Here is a 17,576-nt window from a genome sequence, read left to right as displayed (position 1 = left end):
GACAGTTTAACAATCAGGGATGACAATGGTCAATTGTTTCAGGTTGCTTTTGATCTTATCCTTTGTAAATCATGCATGAACATTGGAGATTCTCCTCACTCCAGGTTTATTTTTGAAGACCAAAGATACATAATTTGAGAATTAGCATAGCACAGGCTTCCCTGTTAAGGACAAAACTGCCAACTGGAATTCCTCTTTCTGTAAAACGCTGTGGCTCTGCCAAAAGTCCTCTGGGAAAGCACATAAGAAAATAACTGTTTCTTCAAAACCATAGTATTAATTCCCCAAGATTACAGCCTTTGCAAGATAACCAACCTGTCTAAGCATTGGCTGTCAAGAAATAAGCAACTCATCAACCAATGAATGAAATATATTTCCATTTTCACGTCCTTATATGAAGGCTCTTTAAAGTTAGTTGAATTAAGAACCTAGAATTGGGACAAGGTTACTTGACACTAAAGGTGTCAATATGGATTGACCCGATTTAGTTTGACCCAAGTTCTTGTGGATTGAAAAAATATAAGTTGAATTGGATTAACTTACTTTTTATATAAATCATTAAAACCCCAACCCAGTTCACCCCTTTGCTAGTCTAAGGGTCGAGTTGAGTTAGTTTATTTTTTTTTTAAAAAAAAAATATTTTTGTAATTTTATCTAAAAAAATTTTTATCAATAAAATTATTTTATGATTTAATTTATAAATAAAATAATAAAAACATGTTATAAATAAATGAATAACATCAAATATAAATAAATAAATAAATTACATAAATAAATTTTTAATCTTTTAACACAAACTACCATATCATAAACATAAATATATAACCAAATAATAAAAACTTCAAGATTCATTTATATTCTTCTCAATCTTTAAATCTTATTTAGTCAATAATTATATTTCAAGATCTAAATCATTATCAATTTATCATCTAATATTCATTACCACAAAAAAAAATAAGTTTTAATTTAAACTACAATTATTAATTTGACAAATAAAGATTAAAAGTATTAAAATATATATAATAAATAAGACAAGAGAAAGAGAACATTTCTATTTTGGGCGCCTTTTGCCCTTTAAGGCCTAACAATAACAGCAGGCCAGGCCCGACGTGTCTCCATGGCTATCCCCTCCATCAACCCAACCAAGGGGCCAAGAGTCAAGTCCTTCCGAAGTTTAAGCTGATGTGCGTACACACTTGGTATTGCAAATGCATGTATGATTGTGAATATTCTTTGAGAAAGCATTTACACTACTTCCCTCACATGCATTAGGCTTCAAGTTTTCTCTTTTACTATCTGTTTTCCAGAAGGTATTAGCTTCTCGTTGAATTGGATAGCTTGATATTGACTCTGCAGTATCTGATATCGGTTTCCATGGGCCCTGAAATTCCATATAAATAAAATATATACGGCATCGTTAGGTATACCTGCAGAAATCTTCTCAACCAAACATTCATAGCACATTTCATTCATTAATCACCATCAGCTCTCTAATTCTTGCCTTGCACCCTATAATCAAATCTCTTGAGACACTGCTTTCAGGACAATTTTCTCAGGTAGTTGAGACTAGCAAATCAAAGAGAATAATATATATATATATATATATATATAAAAACCAGAGAGCAGTTCGTTAAAGGGACCTTATTAATAAACTTATATTTGCAGCAAATGATTGGGTTTTGGTATTTAATTTCCATCGTTGGCAATTGGAGTCCTTTGTTAAATGGCTGAAACTTGCATGTGAAAACAATCACCCCATTTATATTTTCTTCCACCTAATGTATTAGACCTGATTACCTTACCTTGAACTTCAGATGGGAATTGTTTTTCCCTGATGTTTCTACTTTCTAGTTTCTATCACTGGAAAAAGTAGAAGTTGGTAACTTCTTTGTTTTGAAAAAACATGGAGAAAGCAAGTGTAAATTCCCACAAAGATAAGATAATTAAGGAAGGAGCAGAAAGTAAATTTTCTGCTGCAAAAGATTGTACAGATAGTAACCTGTAAGGCTGTGACCAATGTCTGATACAATATGGTTTAACTATCAACACATAAATTACTTGGAAAACAGCTGGTAATGTGTTCTACAATGGAAGCAAAAAGATCCATCCAAAAAGGGAAGGAAAGAAAGGAAGGAAGGAAGGAATGAACATGCACAAATTCTATTGGATCAAATTCTTTTTCCATCGCCTTGAATCCGTAATATTGATCCTCCAATGCTTATCTATCAACCCTGCCTCTCCAGCCTTTTTTCTATCCCAATCCAAGTCAATCTTTCTCCGCTTTGTTAACCCACAAAACTTCCGCAACTTCTCGTCCATGGCGTCATAAAACTTCCACCATCTCCGATGGGCCACATCACTGGCGTAAACACGTTGATCCCCTATGTTCCAGTTACAATCATAGTCCCTGTAACAAAGCCAAGGCTTTAATCCCAAGTAATGAATCGCATAGACTTTTGGCGGGTCAGCTGCAAAAAGCTGGTTCTTTAAGCCAGTTTCAACCGTGCTGTTGGACCAAAAATTCTTGAGAAAATTCACTCTCCTTGGCAAACGATGCCACCAAACGAACACCTCATTGAGAAAACCTTGGTCCCCTCCATTGTACGAGAATATTTCTTTACGTTTGTTCATTAGAAGTTTAAATGTGCAATTTGATGGCTCGATCACCATAATGCCCGAATTAAAAATCCAAACGTCGTTGCCTGTCGCTGTCATTTGAGGGAAATGGAAAAGGAGATCAAGGTTTCTTAAAACAATGATGTCTGCATCGACGAATATGACCTTGTCATAATCCGTAAGCTGCCAGAGCCTGAACTTGCTGTAATTGTATTCATTGTAGGAGCCCTTTTCAGCTCTGGGGTTCTGGATTCTTTTGATGAAGCGGAGCTGCCACCCGGCTGCCTTGAGAACGTCGCGCTTTGGTTCGGAGATGGACTTGTCCAGGAGAAGGATGAGGTCGCGCTTGGTGCCTGTTTTAACGAGACTTTGGGCAAGGGTTATGGCACCGCAGACGTATGCTTCCGAAGAATGCAGCACCGTGACATAGGCTTCACCCTTGACCGTCCTTGTTGCCTGTTCGATCTTGGAGGCATCAAATACTTCATCGGTTCCTGAAAATTCATTCATTTTCTTCCTGTTATTAACTAATAGTGAATAATTGGAATGATCACAAGTTCAAAAATTACTTAGTGCTTAGATAAATGTACCACATATCTTGAAACATCACTAAACTGGATCTAATGCTAGTTAAATTCATTTATTGTTGCAAGATAAGATTCAGAATATCTTTAGTAAACAAAGAAAAATATGATGACATATAAAAGTTGAGATGCTGCAGGTCCCCCATTTGTTGTAGTTATGCAGTCATTCCTAACTAACGAAGACAAGTAGAACATGGGATTCTTATTTGGAGCAGGCAGTGTCGAGGGCTGCTTAAGATTAGACGCTAAGCATTTGCCAAAAGACAACAAAAGCATAACTACTACATCTAGACTTTGTCAGCAAGCAAAGTCAATTAATTTGGAAGTTGCTAATATCAGCATCAATAAGCCAGCTACCCTTTATATAATTCCTCTCCCAATATCACATGTTTTTCCCTTATTTCGTTTTCGTCTGCCAATTTTGGTTTTTCAACCACTTGGAGGAAAAAGACGGTCATAACTTTGACGTATATATTAAGAAATAAATAGTCCACTCTCTTTCATCTAGCGCCTGTAGCTCAGTGGATAGAGCGTCTGTTTCCTAAGCAGAAAGTCGTAGGTTCGACCCCTATCTGGCGCGACTAAAGAAAGTCGTAGTTTCGACCCCTATCTGGCGCGGGTAAAGTTTAATTTCTGGACTTTCTATGTTTTTTCTTTCTTTAAACAGTACCTTAAATAGTAATTGAAAACAAAGGACAGAGACGAGTCATACCTTGTTCCCATAATGGCAAAGCCAGCTCGCAAGAACCAACAGGCAAGGAAACTTTTTGTTCTAATCTTGCTACTTCCGGCTCATAGTACCACCACTCATCTTCCTGCTTCACCAAATCATTGCATCGGAACACCTCTAGCATTGGCCTGCACTTGCTCAGGAACACCACTTTTGTCCTCCAATTCCAATCCCTTTTCCCATTTTTAACTGCCAGATTCGCTGCTATCAGATGAACTTGAAGCCTGAACACCTCCCTAGCCCATCCGTCTTCTGGGTACTTACATGGCAGTTTTGCCACAATCAAGTCCATGTTATCGTACTTACTGAAGTCTGGCATTGGTATCTCAGGGCACTTTGGCCCATCAATTTCTTCCTCTTCATCAATCCATTCAGGAAATAGGTGTTGCCATTCGAAAAGCTCCGAGACTCGCTCGAAAAGGATTGGAATTGTTTCTCCATGTGTTTCCCATTCACTATAATCCTTATCTTCGAAGTTCACCATCCCAATCTTCAATCCTCCTCCAATCTCATCAATGAACCTTGGCACCTCTAACTTGGTCAAATTCGTCTCAGGCTTTCGTTTACTGCCGGATTCATTCTCTTCCAGAACTGCCTCCATCTTCACCCCTTTTTCCACCTAAAGCAAAATCACGTTCACCAAATATTATATCAGAGAACAGACAAACAAATCTTCCTGAAACATCTAGTTTGCTTTCAAGAACCAATATTGAAACCGAGCCAGCTCACCTTACCTTGTGATGACACTCACGCAAGGAGCATCTAACAAGCGATGCTGCATTCTCAAAATAGACCGAAGAAGATGGGCGCAAGAGAAGAGATGCATAGATAACCAGAAAGAAGGCAAGAAAAACCAGGTTGATTCTGATAACCAAAGCTTTTGAAGGAGTGGCCTTGATGATTTTCTGTAGACCAAGTCCTTCACCCATCCTTAAGCAAAGGTGTCCTACCTCAATTCAAGCTGAAAATATATAGATATAGAGATAATAAAATATCATAACAACTTCCTATAGTTTAAAGTAAAGTACAATAATACTAATTATGATTAGAAATTTAAAGGATTTCAAGGGTGTAGTGGTTAGAGAGCTTAAGTGAGAATGAAATTAGAGTAAAGCTCAAATGAAGTCGGACCATTTATAAAGCTCCATCTGTCGTTTCCTTCCCTTTGAGACAAGAAGGTCGGAAGCAAATAGAGCTTTCCCTTCTGCCCCAATCCCATGTTGTTTGGTGCTAATATTTTGTAGAAAATTTCCCGTGACTTCCCAACAATACCCTTTACATATTTCTTTCCTAATGAAGCATATAATCGTGTACACAAATCCCCACCAATAAAAGGAGCCCAACCGCTTCCCTAACTTTTCTTATTTTCACTGTCCAACTTTACGCTAAAAGGGTACAATTCTCTTGTCAACTTTCTTTTAGCTACAGTTTTACACATGAAGAAAAGCAAGCCAAAGACAAGGGGGGCAAGAAAGTGAAGTGATATTTTCCTGAGAAATTGTTTACGGCAAATAAACTATCAATGGGGAAATTACTTTATAATAGGTAGTTAAGCAGGCTTCCCACCAACTATTTAGTTGCCCTGTCAACTTCCTACATTGTAATGAAATGCCGCCTTTAGCCGTTACTGGAATATGCCAGGCTCTACCAATATCTTGCCTTCTTATTTGCAATTTGTCCCTTCTATTTTATTTATTCGAAAATTACACCAAAATAATAACAATAATAATGATATGCGATGATTCAATCAGGATTTAGGTTGGCCATCGGTATTATCACAACTCATCCGAAATGATTGCAAAGACATTTTAGTACACGACCAATGCCGAAATGAAAGGTGAATTATCAGATTGTTGATAAATCACAAACTGGGGGTTGGAGAGGGGGACCTATGTCTCAGGCCAATGTGTGCTATTGCCTTATGTTTTTCAGACCAAGCATGAGTAAATTAACATAACCGACAAATCAAAGGGAGATAGGGGAAAAAAAGGCAGGGAACATAATTACTTGAAAGACTATGGCCTTGGTCTCTTTGCATCGTAGTTCATTTTTATGGGAATTTAGAGTCCATCTTCGCAAACAATGTGCAAACAAATTCCCTGTTGCCTTTTTTAAAACTCTTTCCTTCGAGATGAAGAAATCCAACATTTATAATTAAAAGTCAAGAGCATTAACTTTGTAAACATTTGACTATCAATTCTAACTGGGAGTTGTGGGTATAACCAAAACCATTTCCACAGATTAATGCTATTAACTCATTCAAAAGTATGGGTGCATATCAATGACCGCAACTACTAGGTTTTCCTTTTCCTTTTTCCTTCTTTTTTTTGCTTTTGGGTGACATATGGAGACCCATTGGATATCGAGTTACAGAAATAGAGCCAATTCACTCCTCTCCCATAAATTCTCTCCCCCATCCCGAATCGACTTCAAGAGCTTCGAGTTGATGTAAGTGCTGTTTTGACGCTATCAAATGGACAGTCGGAAGTAAGATGCATACCGCCTCATACTTTCACCACGTCTTGGATGTGTTGAGAATAGCTTTTCCCTGGTGGAATGAATATTAGATCCTCCCAGCCTGAGTTTTTCTCACTCATCTGCATCAAACCAAAGAGGAACAATCAGATTCCATATCCTTCATACTAAATACAATTACTTAGCAATCAGACAATATACCTCCATTTTCCTTAGAACATCTTCCAAGCTTCCAACCTGCTCAAACAGATCAGATCAAATGAATGCAAAGAAAAGTAACACCAAAAAGGAAAATCATTCCATTGATAAAGAAAGTACTAGAAAGATGGAACCGTTGAAAGTGTTAGGGTGGGGGGCAGTGATGTGTATATAGTACTAGAAAAGAAGAGCAGAGGAAATCTACATGCAATCACTCATCCATGCATGTATATACATTTGAATGCCTATATATATATGATACCATAATATGTTGAGAGAGACCAGTTCCTCTTGATGCCCTTGAAACCTTTGACAGTTCTTTTTCTATGTCTTCCTGTACAATAACAAGGCAAACAAAGGAAACTAAGTTACATTTAACAACCATCTTTAAATGCATACTGAACAAGAAAACAGCATCTACAACAACTTGATAGATCAAGCAAACCTTATTAAAATATATTGGGAAGAAACGCTTGTTTTTCTTCCTCACAACAAGAAGGTCAGACTGTAAACACAGACATTCAACACAAAAAAGTAAGACCTAACATTTAATTCTGGTAATATAGAAATTATTATCACAGTTCAGCTCCTTCATGCACTACTACTATAAAAAACAGCATCAATGGTGGCAATAGATTTAAGATATTGTGAAGAAAGCAAATATTCGGATTCATCATCAGATTAAAAATATGTTGGGCATGGTTCCCTATTTAACAACAACAATAAGAAAGAGTCTCTACCCTTTTGCTCTATTGCTAATACAGAAAAAACTGCTAATGACCTAATAACTTCTATCGATAATATAAAATGCAGCCACAGAGTAGCCATAGGCATGCATAAGTAAGCTTTTGGTAGCCCTTTATGTGATGCTTTGTATACGATACTACATGAAAGGATTATTCGAACAGAGAACATTTTTTAGCCATAATTCCACTCTCAACGACATCATATGTATTTAATAAAAAAATAGCATACCTGGAAAACAGGAACTCCGTCAAACCCACTTTTGATATCAGCAGCTTTCAGCTGATTAGCATGAAAAGCAATCGTGAGTAATCGTGTGAGATTGTCCAGCTAAGAAAGATAACATCTTCACTCAAGAATGAACAATGTAAGTCGTAACAACTCCATTTTAAGCGTTGTAGCTCAGGTCTAATCCATGTCTTGTCTAAGCACCCAACATCTAATCCATGTAAAAATTAACACCCAACAATCTGTCTCTTATTCCTACATGAAACCTCCTTTTTTTTTATTTAAATTTTTTCTTCATTGCCTTAAAAATTCTCGCAAGACAACAGCTATAAACACAATCTATTTGCCCTTGTATGAAACACTAACCTCTAATGCGTTCTTTATTTGAATTGGATCCGGTAGAAAACGAAATGCAATTCCTTCAACCTTCAGTGAATACACCTATAGCATAAATGATAAACCAGTAAGAAAAAATAATTAATACTGTTATTTCTAATCCAATTGAGTTAGCATTTCTTATTTCTATAGCATAAATGATAACCCAGTAATTAAAGTAAAAAAGAAAAGAAAAAAGAAATTCACCTGATCAAGTGTAATAGGCACTACTTTAGCATTACTTCTCAGCTCTCTTCTCCGTAATCGAACCTACAACAAAATGAAACAAAATCAACCTAAAGAACAGTAAAAGCTTCGAATTTTGCTCTAAATTTAAAAAATTTAACTAACCTGAGCGAGAAATGCCTCGGCGTCTTCTTGTCGAAAGCAAAGCAAGCCAATAGACTTGGGTCCATTGGGATCAGAAATAAGCACGAACTCATTGTTGGAGTTGCTCACTGTATAAACGGCGGTGCCCGCTAGGGTTTTGGACACCTGCTCGGGACTCAAGCTGGCAGGTGCAGCAGCTGCAGCCTTCGGCTGAGAGACCGACGCGAAGAGCGGACGATGGCGGGAAGCCGCTGGAGGAGAGAAACCAACGGCGAAGTTGCCGACAAGACTGTTGGTGTGGCGGAGGCGGGTGGCCAGCTCGGCACCGAGACGGTGAATGAAGGTGGACAGGGATGAGAGAGGGTTCGATGGAAACGGAGGTTTTGGGAATTCCATTTTTCTTTGAAAAACAAAAATAAAAAAAAAATAAATTGAGTTAAGAGCTCGAAATGTTTTTCGCTAACGGTTGTTTTCCGTTGCCTAATTAGTTAACAGCTTCGTGTTCGGCAGTTATTAATGGGCTTTGCCCAGTTTAAGGCCAATTTCAGACCAAATTTGTTGGGCTGAGGTGAGTAGCCATTGATGCTTTCATTGGGTTTGAAAAGTTATTAAAACCCAAAGCCCATTAAAGTCCAATGAATAGATTTTTCAAAGTCAGTTTCCATTAAAAGTAGTCTTATTCATATGAATTTGATAATAAATAGATTGAGACCTTAGACCAACACTTACGTGGGACTACGGAATAAATTCACTTGCATTATTATTGATGGGAAAAGCGATTAGTGTTATATATATATAGATAAGAAGGAATATCTTATCAGATTAATCTTATAGAAGATCAATTTTTGACACGAAATCATCTGAAATATATAATTGTTCAAAGGGATTTGTATGTGACTCGGACTGTGTTCTCTTTATTCTTCAACCACCAACGAATTAATGAGAGGGAGTTGGTTAAGATCCCTTCATGAGGGCCTGTCTTCTTCATGCCCACTTCCTCGACTCCTTTTGCTGTCCCCTACTCCAAAAGACCATCTTCTTCATCACGACTTTTATTATGATACACACTAGTTTAAGAAAAAGGGCCAGCTAATTGTTAAAGCTGGAAATAGCTTGAGCTACATAGTCCAGCTTTGTTTCAGGGTTCATAATATCTTGTAAGATATTATTTGTTTTGATTTTATTAGTATGAACTCTTAAATATTCAATTTTATTTTAGTATATAGTAAATATGAGATTCATAATTCTTTTTTGAAAGCATAACATCCTCTTTAAGTAAGATTTATGACTTCTCTTTAGAACCGTATTCATATACTTACCAAGACGTGCTAATTATGCTGCAAACATAAGATATAACATACACTCTTTAATAAGAAGCCATTAGGAAAGATTAAACAAAGGAAGCAATTGGCAAAAAAATATATATTTTGGAATATGATCAAAGGGCTAATCCCCAAAGGTCACCTAGTCATTCAATAATCGGTTGGGAATCGAAATTGCTTGGAATTTTCATGATTAATAATGTGGGGATCTTATCTTGCTAGCTCATTTTAACTAATGAAAAGAAACCAAAACCTAATAATCATCATGGATATTCTCTTATATATGAGGACTGCTACTGGGGTTTAATCTCTTATTCACGCTGCCCATCCGGTCCTCACCTTCCATTATTCTATGCATAGTTTTTGGGGGGGAGATATGCACCTTCTGCTATCTTTAAAGAGTGAAAGCAAAGCTATACCCTTTTGTCTTTAGAGCCCCATCGACCACTGTTTATTCTTTGCATATATTCAAATCTTGCATAAATATTCTTTTCCTTACCTTTTGGAGGCTAGCTAGCGGAAAGACTATCATGATCTTCATAACAAATGAAGACATGATAAAGCTAAGCCTAATTTTGTTAAATTATTTGTAGTACTCAATGTTGAAATTCATGCTCTTTTAGTTAAAAAAAAAGGAGAGGGGGGGGGGGTGTGGAGAGGAATATTTACATTTGAATCTGAAATTTTCTTCTAATTAAACTTTATTTTTTTAATCAGTTTAGCTAAACCCAAAGTGACAAATTTTTTAAAAGAATTTCTACTAGCTACTATTACGTTGTAACTCCTAAAAAGAATAATTATGACTAATAATAGAATAATTTATCTTGTAATTGATTTGTTAGCTTCCTAAGTAGATTAAGGAGAATCTGAGGTTACCAACACGAACAAGAAAAGAAACCATTGCATTGAATTAATCAGCTAACACCTGCTTTATTAGCATGAATTGTACCTACCATAGTTAGTTGAAGTTTTTGCCCTTGACCAAGACTTGGAGTTCGAACTTCTAAACCTTTAGTAAAGCTGACTCCTCCTATTATGTATACTTCAAAAAGAGGGGGAGTAAAAGATAAGGATTGATCATCATTCATTATCTCATAATCTCTGATTAATTTTCACTATATAATTAAGCTACTACTAGTTTCATACTACTGCGATATCACTTACACCGGTAGCATAGATAGAGCTAAGGTTAGAAACAATGCCTGCGTGGAGCCCAAGAAGTAGCCCAAGCTTACCCCTCTCAGAGGAGCAGCTGAGGGGTCTGCTGAAGAGATATGACAGCAACGGAGATGGTCGGCTGAGCAAGAATGAGCTGAAGACAGCCTTCCGTAGCTTAGGCCTTCGCTTCAGTAGTTGGCGAGCTGGAAGAGCCCTCCGCCATGCAGATGCCAATGGAGATGGATTCATCAGCGATGAAGAGATGAATGAACTCGTCAGATACGCCACCACCAGATGGGGTTTTTATATTAGCTAGCTACATATTTTATTTTATTTAATTAATATGTAAACCCGACTGAAGACTATTACTATCTGTAGCAGAACTTGCTATTGTGTATATAAGCATGGCTAGCTGTTTACTCTTATTAGGGAGTTATTTAGTATATTTTCATCCAAAATAGAACAATATCTTGTACATATATATCTAAGCTAGCATCCTTTGTATAAATGTATGAAGTTTTGCACAAAGGGCATGAAGATCCATGTGAGACAGAGATTGTGGATTAGCATTCCACACCTCTTCAATGCAGCAGTTGCATTTTTCTTTCTTTCAAGGTTTAGACTACCGATTACTCTCTCTCTCTGTTCTAAATATGAAAAGGCAATTATAATATATATATATATATATGTATGTATGTATCTTTCACAGGAAGTGGCACTCAAGTTTTCCAAATTAGATTACTTGGCCCAGTCCGATTCTGTGATAAAAGCATGGTTCAATATGCACTTTGGACTCTTAATGCTCAAGAAAATTACTAATAAATTGAGTATGGAATCATTTGTTTCATGTATATTCTTTTAATTTGTTTAATAAGAGAAAGTATGAGCAATAGATTATTACATAGGAAAAAGATTTACTATTACTATAGCACATGATTAGTAATAATTTATCAAGCTAAGTATTTTGAGAAACTTTCTCAAAAGTTTCAGTCAAAGTTGAAATAAATACTATTTAAATTCTTTTCTGTGGTAAATAAAGAATACATTAATTTAATCATCGTTATCAATCATATCATTAAAAGAATTTATATTTAATGTACTATTGATATATGATACTTATACACTATTACTTAATTAGTATTAAGTGAATGATATTAAATTGTATTTGATACCCAAATCTTCGCTCTGGGACGTGTAAGATTTGGCCCATTAGGTAGGAATGAACACACCTCTTTTGGTTAGTTACAAACTCATTTGGCATTCCATGGATGGAATTTCATTTCATTTACTAATCCTTTCATCAACAAAAAAGAAGATATTTGCCTTGCGGCTAAGTTCTTCCAACTCCTATAATGATAATCAAGTTGTTAATTAACCTTTTCTACGTAAAGAAAAGATACTTTGCCCTTTATTCCATGCTTTAGTTCCGACAACTATTTTGAAGGGGCAACTAGGCAGTGTTACTTTTAAGGACTATATATCCGTATCCTGCCTGTACATCCACAACACAGAGAGCAGAAACAATCTTTTCCTTAGCCTTCCTTTTGTGTTTCAGATAGTTCACTTGATCTTTGTCTCTTACTTTCCTTTCCATTATCATGGTCCACTTCCTAAGTTCAGTGCCTTCAAACGAAAGCAGCAAGGGCGCTTCTGTTCCTAAAAGCATAGACAAAGCATGCCCAAGGGCTCCTTGGCAGCCTGTGAGCTCAGATATAAAGGGTGCAGCAGTGGTTGTAAGTGAGGATCAGGTGAGGGGTATCTTTAATCGCTTTGATGCTAACAAAGACGGCCGTCTTAGCAAGCAAGAGCTGAAGGACGCCTTTGCCAGTCTGGGTTCGCGTATGCCTGGCGTTCGAGCATGGCTAGCGCTACAACATGCGGACGCCAACGGAGATGGGTACATCAGCGAGGCAGAGTTTGACAAGCTTGTTAAATATACTTTGAAACGTGGTTACATTTTCAAATAGACCATCCGTAGTTACAAGAGGTAAAATGGTTTCGCTAGGTACTACTAGAGTAGAAGGGGCTTGCTAACTTTGCTTTTGGCTAGAAAAGGGGGGAAGATATAATATAGGTTTTCTCCCCCTAGGCTAAGATGATGTATTTTAATTTGTGTATATTCATCTTAGCCAGTCTTCTCTTTCTGTTTTCTAGATGTTTTCTGGTGTGGGGAGTAGGTTTGTGTATTTGTAGGTCTACCACTGTAATGGATCAGTAATTCGATATATGTACAGTTTAGCATGAGAAATATATATGTTAGTAGGTAATATGTATCCTCTGTTTTTCTTTTTCCTTTTTTAGCTCAATCAAGTAAAATTTTATCAAGTACAAGAGCTGGCCGGTCATAAGACATGAAACCAGATACCCAAAAGCAAGAAGAACACACCCAAATTAAGTCCACACAAGGGGTTTGCAACCAACCAAGACCAAAGACTCCTGAAGAAGACAAATAATAATGAACAGCACAATTCCAGCTGAAGAAACAGAACCGCCATAATTCGAGCTGGAACAGTGCAAGAAAACAAAAGCATACACCGGAACGAAAGAAAAAGGCAATAACATTATATTATTCAGTCCTCTGTTTTCTTTATTGTGATCGAAGCATACGCGAGAAGCATACACTTTTCTCTCTAGGTTGATCGAAAAAGTAAACCTCAATAATCTTGGGTTGAAGGGCTCCTATCACTGTATTGTAATATGCGTTTGAAAAAGAAACCAATTCAAACTAAATCGGATGCATAGGGAAGCGAAAGCTCCACCATGGTGGAGAAAGCAAAGCCAAGACAGCAGAATGAAACTCCAATAATGTTTAGCTTTCGCCAGGGTAAAGATCTAAAAGGAAGTGGAATGCCACTTGGCATGCGTCTCTTACTTGACCTCTGAGATTTATTCTGGAATAAAACAACATTTTTCACAACTTGGTCATGATCTTGTCCAATGGACTTCTACATGTTAGTTATTTTGCTCTGTATATGATGGATTGTAAGCGGAGAAAATGTAAAATACTTCCGATGCCTTTTTAAGAGGATTATTGTGCTATAACTTATAAGCTTTTGCTCTTTCCAGAGTCCGAGTTCCTTTCAAGTTGATCGGACTTATACTTTCCATTTGTACATTCAACTCGACATAGATACATGTATTCTTAAATAAGAAAATGTTATTAAAATTAACGCTCAATCTTATAAGAAAATTAGCTTAACTAGTTTTATATATATTCAAGTTTTCATAATATACCAATCAAATCAGTTTGTTTCCCTCATACAATCGAATATATCATATGCATGCAGGATAAAGCAATCTTATCTATTAGTTCTTCTCTTCAATTTCTTGAATGAAATCAAGCAAAACAAAATTCCCAACCTCAATAATGTGGCTTCCCAAGATTCCTTTTGCGTCTTCCTCAACACGTAGCCTCCTATGTGTACGTAAGCTTTTCCCAACCATGTCATGGCTTAAGTTACAAAGAGATGGTAAGATTATACATGCATGCATGATATGCAAACACATGCATATACCCATCAATATAATATTTAGAAGCAGCTTATCAGTAACGGCCGAATATCTAAGGATTTATTTAAACCCCAGGCCGAGCTAGGCTACACCAACACCATCAAACTATAAGCAAACAGCCTTTCCTTATAGATCCCCTTGTAACCACTTCATCACTCCGGCAAATTCATACTTCCAAAACAAAAAAGACATGCATGTTGTCAAGAATTCGCCAAAATCTATTGATAAAAAGTGCGCAAGGATTCATGCCGAGCAGGAATTGCCGGTGCCCTTTATTGAAGAGCAGCTGAAAAAGATATTCAAGCGGTTTGACACCAACAATGACGGCCGCCTCAGCAGGAAAGAACTTCAAGAGGCTTTCAACAGCTTAGGTTCGTATGCTCCCAGCTGGCGAGCTGGTCGAGCACTCCGCCATGCTGATGGAAACGGAGATGGATACATCACTGAGGACGAGTTGGACTATCTTGTAAAATATGCTGTGAGACACGGTTACACCGTACAATAAACCCAACTGTGAAAAAGCTCTGTAAGTTAGCTTGGTAAGGTTCCTGGAAAAGCAGGAGTAGCACTGTAGGATCGGGGGTGTCTCTGTTCTGTTTTTCTTCTTTTCATTGTTCGAATGTGGTCTGTTATATATTCCTCTGAGGAAGCTGTTTAGTGCTGCTTGAATGTACTCGTAGTTCAGTCTAATACGTAATGCTTTCTTTTACTTTTGGGATCACTACCTTGAATATGTAATGCTTTGATAACTCTATTAATCTTTGTGGTGAAAAGAGAATTTTAAGGAATTATTGAAGAATTTCAATAGAATGTTGGGAAGTTAAGGCAACCTATGCACTGCGACGGGCTCATTGATCTCGAGTAATATTTAGCAAAGAAAGAAAAACATAGTCTGCAGTGTCTATCTTCAAATGTTAATCACTGGAAAAGTATTTTGAACAGAATTAAGTAAAGAAAACAAAAAAGAAGATTTCATCTAGCTATCTTTCTCTAGATAACATTAAATTAGTGAACTTAACACTTTATTCTCATGGTGAGTAATAACCATTTCCGAATTGTAAGTGGTCACGTTTACTTGCCTCATATTTTGCAAAGAAGGGAGATGAGAATGGGATGTCTTCATGGCAACTAAAACTGTAACACTGTTCTTAGATGGGATCTGTTTAGATCAAAAAGGGATTCAAATTGCAGTATGTTAATTTCCATATTGTTGGATTTAGAAGTGGTAAAGGGTACTTTTTCCCTTTGATCATTTTGTGTAAGGGTATGTGAAACAAAGCCTTGTTTTGGACGTAATTATTTCCCAGAATTCCCCAGTCCTTTTCGATCCTCCCTCTGCCCAAGGATGCTCCCTCATCTCCTTCCACTTAGGTAAGCTTAATTCAGATAGACATAATCATCCAAATCCATTTGATTCGGGCAGAGTTGAGCGGGGTTTGTATGTTCTTATCATTTTCTTAGTGGCTAGCCAATATGTTGGGCTCATCTGCGAAGGTTAACTAATTATGCCTTTTAACTGACCATCAAGCAGAAAGTTATTCTTTTGCAAAGCACCCTTTCAGATAAATTAAGATATATCCTCTGCAAAAAAAAAAAAAAAACTTTATTCTGCTGAGTTATTGAAAATCATACTGTAATTAAAGTAAATTCCCCAAATCTTTGGACCGCATCTTTGGACCATGCTTTTGCCCCTTTATTCACCATAAAGCACCCTTTTTTCCATACAAAAAGAACAAGAAGAGTAGGCTTCTTAAAAATTCTCACACATCCCAAATCAACAGAAGCTCTCCCCATGCATAGGCCTTTTATATTCCAATGGTCTTCCACCTGCTTTATGTTAGTAATGTGGTCATGTCTCCTCTCATATTGCATATAATCAGCCTGTTGCTTGCTTGGTGTCTGCTAATATATATCACATGGTTTATTCTAAGGATATCAAGCAGCATTAACGTTTGATCATTTAAATTAGATCAGTACTGTAGTTTCCTGTAAAAGATGAACTTGACTCATTTTCTACTAATTTTAACCTTCTGAGTTTAATTATGATTTTAGATTGTTCACCTGTGTTTTTGCTAGCACTTAATTGAATAAAAATAAATTAGTAATTGTTTGATATGTAAATATTAATATGTAGAATATATTATCACTTTGTCTCAAAATATGAAAAATCCAACTTTGTTCTAGATTATGCCTTTCGGCCTCAAAAGTGGAGGGTAACCAAAAATTCTGCACAAGACTTTCAATTTTCCAAGTCTACGTTAATACAAAATCATGCAGCTATATGTTGTGGATTCTGTTCAAATGCACGTTGGAAAATTGATGGTAAAGAATAGAGTTCCCTGCTCCAATGCTCCGACTATCCTTATAGAAATGGCATACTGGAAAAATACCAGATTCTTTTTTCGTATTTTCCTGTTCCTTTCAACCCAGTTTCACCTTTTGGACCCTGTGGCTCAGACAGTAGACTTCCAAGTCTAAATAAGTTGGAATTGCAGAAAGATGCGGAGGAAATTTCCGGTCCGAATCCCCTATATAAACACCTGATTGATTCAAGCTTTCGTATACCACAAAACAAGCAGTCTCTTTTGTATAGCTTTTCTCCTCCATACCACCAATATATCTACAATCCAAAACATGCATCGTGCTGTAGATTCCCCTAAGAATGCCCATATGAATTGCAGTGCCTGTAAGAATAGAGGGCCAAAGGCCCACAGGATTAAGTGTGCGCCGGTGCCTTTGACTAAGGCACAATTGAAACTTATACTTGTAAGCTTTGATAGAAATGGAGACAACCGCCTTAGCAAGCAAGAGCTGAAGGATGCCTTCAATTACATTGGGTCTCATTTCCCCAGCTGGCGAGCTGGCCGGGCGCTTCGTCGTGCTGATGACAATGAAGATGGGTACATAAGCGAGGGCGAGATGGATGATCTTGTTGAATACGTTTTGCAATGTGGTTACACCATTTCATAGACAAAGATCCTCACCTAATTGGCATACTTGGTATTTGGCAAGGGAATCGTGGTCCTTTTCTCGTTTTAAAATTACTCTTGTAGTTTATGTACTTAAAAGCAGCAGACAGAAACTGGAAGAAGAACCCTCTTCAGTGTCTTGACTTGGATGTAGTATTTACAGTTTTCTTTATGAGAAAGTTCTGAATGTTTGGAAGAAGAACGTGTAAATTGTTTGTAATTCAATCAATGTATGCTAATCAGTATGCACTTAATAAACACAACTACGGTTAACTTGTAATCCAATGAGATTGCTCAACTTGATATATTATGAAAGTTTATTACTGGTGAAAACCTG

General features: G+C 36.9%; 3 protein-coding genes and 1 non-coding gene across 5 annotated transcripts; 2 read left to right on the top strand and 2 right to left on the bottom strand.

Moving 5' to 3' along the window:
* Nucleotides 1-1,904: 1,904 nt before the first annotated feature.
* On the bottom strand, nt 1,905-4,953 carry PGSIP3 (plant glycogenin-like starch initiation protein 3). Of its 2 annotated transcripts, none has more exons than XM_021428775.2 (3): nt 4,665-4,953; nt 3,913-4,549; nt 1,905-3,110 (listed from the first exon to the last, which is right to left on the bottom strand). In XM_021428775.2, exons 1-3 carry the CDS (start codon nt 4,857-4,859, stop codon nt 2,161-2,163), a joined length of 1,782 nt encoding a protein of 593 aa, XP_021284450.1. In that variant the 5' UTR covers nt 4,860-4,953; the 3' UTR covers nt 1,905-2,160. The 2 variants fall into 2 exon arrangements, with proteins under 2 accessions (XP_021284450.1, XP_021284451.1); XM_021428776.2 differs by having other exon boundaries at nt 4,660-4,797.
* Nucleotides 3,708-3,780, top strand: TRNAR-CCU (transfer RNA arginine (anticodon CCU)). Its single transcript has one exon. It is a non-coding gene; the product is annotated as a tRNA-Arg (tRNA).
* Nucleotides 4,954-6,149: 1,196 nt separating the features above from the next.
* TIC22-IV (Tic22-like family protein) lies at nt 6,150-8,749 on the bottom strand. Its single transcript, XM_021428928.1, has 8 exons — nt 8,302-8,749; nt 8,158-8,220; nt 7,942-8,016; nt 7,579-7,629; nt 7,049-7,108; nt 6,866-6,937; nt 6,607-6,642; nt 6,150-6,527 (listed from the first exon to the last, which is right to left on the bottom strand). Exons 1-8 carry the CDS (start codon nt 8,674-8,676, stop codon nt 6,435-6,437), a joined length of 825 nt encoding a protein of 274 aa, XP_021284603.1. The 5' UTR covers nt 8,677-8,749; the 3' UTR covers nt 6,150-6,434.
* Nucleotides 8,750-10,800: 2,051 nt separating this feature from the next.
* LOC110417290 (putative calcium-binding protein CML18) lies at nt 10,801-12,727 on the top strand. Its single transcript, XM_021429551.2, has 2 exons — nt 10,801-11,059; nt 12,381-12,727. The coding sequence occupies exons 1-2, from the start codon at nt 10,801-10,803 to the stop codon at nt 12,725-12,727; spliced, it is 606 nt and encodes a 201-aa protein (XP_021285226.2).
* The last annotated feature ends 4,849 nt before the right edge of the window (nt 12,728-17,576 follow it).

Source organism: Theobroma umbraticum, unplaced genomic scaffold (assembly GCF_002168275.2).
Source record: "Theobroma umbraticum cultivar Fairchild unplaced genomic scaffold, ASM216827v3 scaffold_51.0, whole genome shotgun sequence".
Classification (NCBI taxonomy): Eukaryota; Viridiplantae; Streptophyta; class Magnoliopsida; order Malvales; family Malvaceae; genus Theobroma; species Theobroma umbraticum.
Note: the sequence above shows the minus strand (reverse complement) of the source record. Positions and strands in the feature narration are given on the sequence as shown.